The 7,038-nt window shown below is 48.6% G+C and overlaps 1 protein-coding gene across 1 annotated transcript; it reads right to left on the bottom strand.

Annotated features, from left to right (window-relative positions):
- Positions 1-2,012: 2,012 nt before the first annotated feature.
- Positions 2,013-4,522, bottom strand: HMGB2 (high mobility group box 2). The gene is made up of 5 exons (XM_064712239.1): positions 4,224-4,522; positions 3,615-3,784; positions 3,297-3,442; positions 3,034-3,208; positions 2,013-2,557 (listed from the first exon to the last, which is right to left on the bottom strand). The coding sequence occupies exons 2-5, from the start codon at positions 3,762-3,764 to the stop codon at positions 2,399-2,401; spliced, it is 630 nt and encodes a 209-aa protein (XP_064568309.1). The 5' UTR covers positions 3,765-3,784; positions 4,224-4,522; the 3' UTR covers positions 2,013-2,398.
- Between the last annotated feature and the right edge of the window lie 2,516 nt (positions 4,523-7,038).

The following is a 7,038-nucleotide window of genomic DNA, read 5'->3' as shown; positions in this document are numbered from 1 at the left end:
CCAGTTCACCTCCAGTGAGTTATTTCATAAGTTTGTCCGTCTTGAGCAGTGATGTGAAAAACTAATTTAGCTTTTCTTCTATGGCCTTATCTTTACTGAACATTCCCCTTACACTTTGATTACTTATTATTCCTTTCAGCAAGTGCTCACAGATGGGCATTACATGAACTCCCTGACCTGACACATCATACTTTTTGAAGCTTAATTTGAAAGCAGTAATTTTCATGTACTCTTTTCCATTTACATCCTTCTTGCAAAAAGGACAAAATATCTTTTTTTTTTTTTTTTTATGTCAATTATCTTTAGTCATAGCAACATTCTCAGTTGATAGATCAGGCTGGTGCAGAGTTTTTGGTGTGCAAGTTGTAAGGACACCTGAAGGGTTATATTTTGTTTCAATTTTAAAAAAACCCGAAACATTTCAAAAAATCAAATTAGTCTGACTTTACCCCTCCACTGCAGAAAATTTAAATAATCTTATCAGAAAGATTCCATGAAGCATCACTGTTCTGCCCAGGGAGAGAATGTTGGAAGTGAGAGGATGTGGGAAGTCTGAACAGATGTGGTAACAAGATCAGCACGCTCTTGGATACACACTGTGACAGGGAATTGCCTCTAGATAGAATTTTTGAGTTAAGAATACAGGTGCTGTAGGACTGCAAATTCTACAGCAAAAAATGTTCTTGAGCGCTGGAGGTGCTGTTCTGCCTCCCACTTCTGGTTTATGCCTGTGGCTTCAGGAAATCTGAGCCTGAAAAATGGAGCTATTGATCTCACCTGTGCCAAGTTATCTCTGGCAGGTCCAACATGTAAAACAGCAGCTAATCCTTCTGATGGCACTTAAATATCTCAGGGGCATAGTAGGGAGGACAAAGAAACTCTGGGGTTCTAAGGCTCTCAAAGATTAACACCTACTCCAGTATAAAAAGATTTGAATTGCCTTTGCAGTTACTTAATTTCTATGCTTACAAGAATATACTGTTTTTCTCAAGCCTCTTGTTTCAGAAAGTGCTGTTATCTTTGACCTATTCAGTGACATTTACCATAGTAAAGTCCTGAAAACACTTTTTATCTTACACAAAGTACAATGATGGGACACAAACTTACTTCATAAGCTAATGGGCAATAGGGACATATTTTAAACAAAATCTTGGAAGCTTGCCCTTTATATTACTTAATTTTTTAGACATTACACATTTCAGGGCTGGGCTTTTCAAGGGCTAATAAAAGTTATTTCCTGGTATTTAGCTCAACAAATTAAACTTGAGCTATTTAGTTTAGCTGCAGGATCTCAAATTCCCCAGTTGAGAATATTGTCAGGTACCTAGATTCAAGCCTTTATAAATATTGAAGTAAAATAAAAAGTGAGAGCCAAGGAATAGTATAACTGGTGACACTGTTACAACCACGAACAGGAACGCATCAGGAGCACTTGTTCTTTACAAATGCCTTCTCTTTCTGCAGGAATCCACTGGGGGTAGACATTCCAACATTTTTCATGCAGTTCTGCAGGCTGTGTGTTTTATGAGAAGCCAGTAATACTAGAGCCAGGGGGAGAGGGAAGGAGTAGCAACATCTGGGAAGACATGCCTCTAACCACATCTGTCTTACAGCCAAGGCCAGCGACCCTGAGCTCTGGAAGAGAAAGTTCCAAACATTCACTCATTATCAGCTACTAAGGCAAAACAAAGGCCTGTGCTTCAGCAGCCTCGGGAAAGACAATCCAGGAGTAATTATCCAGAACTTCACTACTTGGGAGATTTTTTTTTCCACCACAAGGTAACACAGGCAAAGGCTACTGTAAGGAAAGCATCAGTTTTAAGGAATGGCAGTGGGAGAGGAAATCAGTTAAAGGAGTTTAAGTGGCAGCAAAACCTCCAGGAGTCAATGCCTAAGGGATTTGCCAGTTCTGCAGCAACAGCAAGAGCCCAGGAACACTGCATGTTCCCACAGAGGATTCCAGCATTCTGGGGGTGCCCAGCCTCTCAGAAACATCATGAACACAAAGAGAATAATGTACAACATTTTATTACAAAACTGTTAAAAAAGTAATACAATGCAACAAAATACTACAAAATATAAGATCAGCTATTAAGCTACCTTTGTTTTACTTAGCTATAAAGAAACACCTGGCTATCAGTCACTGAATTTCAAGAAAACCATTAAATATGCAGAAACAGCAGAAACATTCAACAACTTTTGTTTTTCCAAACCGAACTGTAGCAGCCCTTGGCTACTGCTTACATTATAAATTGAAGTCTCCCTACAAAGAACCACATGACCTATACACAATTCTGTACAGATTTTTATACTGAAGCTAACAATGAGCTGCACTTGAGTTCACATTCTTAGCAAAATGTTGGATCTCGAGCATAAATCTTTACAGCAGGACATTCATTTATTCTTCATCCTCATCGTCTTCCTCCTCTTCTTCCTCCTCCTCCTCCTCTTCCTCTTCCTCCTCCTCTGGTTCTGCTTTCTTCTTAGATCCTGCAGGCCTACCTGGGCCCTTCTTTCCTGCATCACTCTTGCTCTTGGCACGATATGCTGCAATGTCCTGCAAGAAAAATGCTTTTAAGTCACTAGCACTAGAACACTGCAGACAAATCTGCACTGCTTTGGTATTTCAATGCTACTGTACTGCACAGGTCAGATACAGTGCATGCAAAACAGCAGAATTTCCACCTTGGGACTTTCATGCTTAAATCTAAGCAAAAGAACATGCAATGCAGACAGTTTTAAGACTTTTATGACCATGGTGCTTTGGAGTCTGACTACATTTATTTTAGCAAGCAGGTGACCTGCTTTCTGGTAGTAAGGCATTTTGCTGGTAAAATCTCTAGACATGCAAACCCACATCCAGGCTCACTGTAAGGGTTCCAGATACCTGCCCTGCCAACCTTTCCGTGTCTTCTAAAGGCTGACAGACAGCATTAAGGATTATAAGCCCCTTATGGTGTGGGTGCAAGACACAAGTCATATATTTACAGTGAGCTCCACAACTTTAACTTTGTTGTATTACTTTTACTGTACCTTTTCATACTTCTCCTTTAGTTTTGCAGCCTTCTGTTCGTATGGCAGTTTATCTTTGGCCGACTGTTCAGACCACATTTCACCTAATTTCTTTGCTGTATCTCCAATGGACAAGCCAGGATGTTCGTTTTTGATTTTCGGACGGTGCTCAGAACAGAAAAGGAAGAATGCAGATCTACATCGAGAGACAGTGATTGAAGGTAAGTATCAAGCTATTGGAACACTTTTTTTCTGTGGGGGAAGGGAGCCATAGAAACACTCACGGCGGTCTTTTAGGAGCGTTGGGGTCCTTTTTCTTTCCCTTCTTCTCGCCTTTGGGAGGAACATAGTTTTTCATCTCCCTGTCATAGCGAGCTTTGTCTCCTTTAGCCATTTCTTCAAACTTTCCTTTTTCCTTGCTTGACATTGTCTGTGGGCACACGGAGGGGAAAGAAGAGGCTGGATGAGATAAAGCAGCTACTGACCCACTAACGCCTAAGCAGCAGCTGCTCCCAGGGATCTTTTCCCAGCAGCCCGCAGCAGGGGCGGGGGCTGGCCCGCCAAGGGCTCAGCACGGCTCGGCTCGGCCCGGCCCCGCTCACCTTCCACCGCTCCGAGCACTTCCGCGAGAACTCTGCGAAGTTGACGGACGAGTCCGGGTGCTTCTTCTTGTGCTCCTCGCGGCACGTCTGCACGAAGTAGGCGTACGAGGACATCTTGCCCCGCGGCTTATTGGGGTCGCCTTTGCCCATGGCGAGGTCGGCGCGGGTCCCTGCGGGCGGCGGTGTGTGGGGAGGCGGCGTGAGGCGGGGCCGCGCCTCAGGCCGCTCCCGCCTCCCGCCCGCCGCCGCCTTCCCGCCCAGCGCGCCCGGCCCCGCCCCCGCCGCGGCCCCTCTGCCCGCGCCCCCCCCTCCGCGCCCGCGGCCCCTTCCCCGCCGGCCGCCTCTCCCCGCCCCCCGCGGCGGCTGCGGCGGGCAGCCCGCCTGGTCCCGCCGCCCGCGCCCCAGCCCGCCCCGCCGGGGCCGGAGCCGCCGCCGCCCTCCCGGCCCCACCCGCCCGCCAGGAATCCTCCCCTCAGCCCCGGGCGTGCCGCCCGCCAGCCGCGGGAGCCCCTCGCTGTGTCCGCGCCGGGACCGCCGCTGGTGTCCGCTCCCCCCCCGCGCTCCCTCCGTCCCACCGGAGCGCTGCCGCCCCGCGGGCGCGGGCCTTGCCTGGCTGGGCGGAGCGGGCGGCGCGGGCGCTGCTCCCTCAGGTGCTGCTGCCGAATGGTGCCCGGCCGCGCTCTTACCGCCTCTTGTTTTCCGCGGCACTGCCCGCCACAGCAACCCGACCCGCGGCGCCTGAGAGCCCGCCCCCCGCCACAGCCCATTGGCTGCCGCGCACGTTCAAACTGCCCGAAGTTCCGCCCCTTGGCGCGGAGACTGGACGGGATTGGCTGCCTGCCGCTCCGACGTCAGGGGCCGAGCTACTCCCGGTCTAGGTCGAGCGCGAGGGGGTCGTTGGCGCTTATACCCGTTGGAACCGGTTGGGGCGAGGAGAGCGGGGGGGCGGGGCTGGGCGGAGCGCGCTGGGCGGCGATTGGGGGAGAGGGACGGTTTAAAAAACCGCGGGGGCCGCTGCCATTGGCCGGCGGGGGCTGTGGCCGATCTGATTGGGCGGAGCGCGGGGGGCTGCAGCGTGGTTCAAAAATACAAAGGGAGCGGGGCTGGCGGCGGCTCCCTCAGCTCTGCCCCTCAGCTCGGCCTGCCCGTCTCGGGCCGGCCGGGGCACCAGCGCCGCCCTCTGCCCCCATCCTTCCCTCCATGGGGCGGGGGTCTGGCGGACAGGAACGGCTGGCTGTAAAACTGGGCTGAAAGTTGGGTTCGGTGCCCAGGCGAGCCCCGTTTCTGGGGATCCTCCAAGCGGCCCGGCCCGGCCCGTCCCGCCGCGGGGTAGGGGCTGCGGTGGGGCCCGCTCCCGGCTCCAGTGCGCGTTCTCCCGCGGAAGGAGAGTGCGTGGTTTGTAGCGATGCCTGGCAGAGAGAGCTCCTGCTCCCCTCTCCCCGGCTAGAGGGGGCTGGAAGAGCCTGGGGCTGCCTGTGAGCGCTGCGTTCTCACTCAGGCCGGGAAGGGAAGGTGTCGGCTCTCCGAGCCTGGCGCTCTCTGCGAAGCGCAAGCTGCAGCAGTGGAAAGCTGGGGACCCAGTCTCGGTCGAACTGAGGTCTTATTGCAAGCCACGCCCGTGGTTTGCATCAGTGCTTTCAAGTGTACCGCTAGTAGCAAATCTGGCCCTTTGGGTTTGGGCAGAGAACTGAAGTTTCCATACAGTCTCTTACACTGCCATGTCACCCCAGACTACATTATACTGGTTTTGCTGACTTTGGTTTACTTCTGTCTGATTATTTTCATCCAGTTTTCAACTTTGGGTAAATATTCTTAGTAATCTAAGTGGTTTTTAACACTCTTGTTTTTTCAGGTGTAGTCTATACCCCTAGTGAGAAGCAGGTTATTACTTTGTTTACTGAAGATGCGGTGCCTTCAGTAGAACTTTCATCATGTTAACCTTCCTCGATGGTAAGAAAAAACAAATCCCTTAGCTATGTGAGAGTATTGAGTAGCTGCAGGTGTGACTGTGGCCAATGTCTTGATCTCCAGTCTCCCCAGTTCAGAGTTGCTCAGTAAAAGAACTTATAGGTGCAGTTCTTCAAGCTTTTCTTCCTTTTCTTCTGACAAGTATAGGTTCACGTGCAACAGTTCACTAATTTGGTAGTAAATGCCTCCTTTATCCCTTTTTCATTTTAAGCTTTGTGTGTTTGCCCAAACTGCAGCCCTAAAAGCCAAAATCCACTACAGAAGAGGGTAACTGGCAGGTAAATTAGCAGAGCAACCCACAGATTATGCATTCCCTCTGCAGATGTGAAAGCCTTCACAAGCCAGTTATACAAAACCTTGTATCAGTTCACTTAATGTGATAGTGTTTAGCACACAAATAAAGCTTAGCCTTCCTTACCTCCTAAAATAAACATTTACATGGAGAATGTTTCATGTTCTGGTTTGGGCTTGTTACTGCTGTATTCCACTGCTTCTCTGTAGCAAATTAATGTTCTGAGTTCTACGGACATAGATAGACCTACCTATGTAGGTCTGTCTGTCCGCTTTGCAGAGAGTTGTTTTGTCATGTGGCTTTAAAAATCCTTTTACTTCATATTTTACATGGAAAGCACTATTGCATTTCATTAATTAAGCTGCCAGATGGGTCACCCATTTACTTTGTGGTGAACTACCTCTGTATAAAAGCTACTTGTGAAGTGTGTTCTTGTTAATAAAGTAATTTTGTAGAAGATGGTAGAATTTTACAATATTGGTGAGTGAATCGTAGTACAGCCATTGGTATCTGTGGTGTAGAAGCATTCCTTGTATGCCAGACTGGCCTAGACCTCTCTGACAGTTATTGGAGGGCAGGTGGGGGGGAAAAAAGTTTTAGGTAAGTTTTATTAACATTTTCACTCTTTTAACATGAATATAGCACGTTCATGGAAAAAAAAAAACTTTGGAACACTCTTTGGAAATTTTGTGATGTAATTGCAGTAAGGCTTCCACTGTTGCATCTGTTTTTATATCTGCTCTAAGAATGTGAAGAAAATTATTGTGGAAAAGCAGGTGGGGTGAGAAAGTGTAATTATTGCTATGGGAAAAAATGAGATCTGCCTTTCAAATGATTTAATCAAATGTTTTAAGTAAGAAATTAGGATCTTTAAATTTTCTTACCTGGAAAAGAAAGCTTTTGAACACTTTGCTAGACCCACAGTGTGTTACATCATGCTGTCTCATACAACTCAGGGCACGTGAGAAACCAAAGTAACATCTGTCTGTCCTCCAACAAGGAAGGCAGTATTGAGAATTTTCCATGCTTGAACATGATACTGGAAGCTTCCCACAGCAGTGCCAATGCTGAAAGCCCCACCACACAAGAATGCTGATGTTAGGAGCTTGTCATTCCCAAAGCTGTGCCTTCCTCCCAGCGCCCTCGTGCCTGGAAACGCACTTC

The sequence above is a fragment of the Zonotrichia leucophrys genome, chromosome 4, assembly GCF_028769735.1.
Source record: "Zonotrichia leucophrys gambelii isolate GWCS_2022_RI chromosome 4, RI_Zleu_2.0, whole genome shotgun sequence".
Lineage (NCBI taxonomy): Eukaryota > Metazoa > Chordata > Aves > Passeriformes > Passerellidae > Zonotrichia > Zonotrichia leucophrys.
The sequence above is the reverse complement of the archived record's forward strand: the minus strand, read 5'-3'. Positions and strand labels throughout refer to the sequence as shown.

Excerpts from the sequence above, each read along its gene's own strand:
- HMGB2 (XM_064712239.1), bottom strand. The coding sequence starts at position 3,764 with ATGGGCAAAGGCGACCCCAATAAGCCGCGGGGCAAGATGTCCTCGTAC. Across the intron at positions 3,209-3,296 it reads AACGCTCCTAAAAGACCGCC|ATCTGCATTCTTCCTTTTCT; the intron begins GTGAGTGTTTCT and ends CTCTCGATGTAG. Across the intron at positions 2,558-3,033 it reads TAAAGGAGAAGTATGAAAAG|GACATTGCAGCATATCGTGC; the intron begins GTACAGTAAAAG and ends TTTTTCTTGCAG.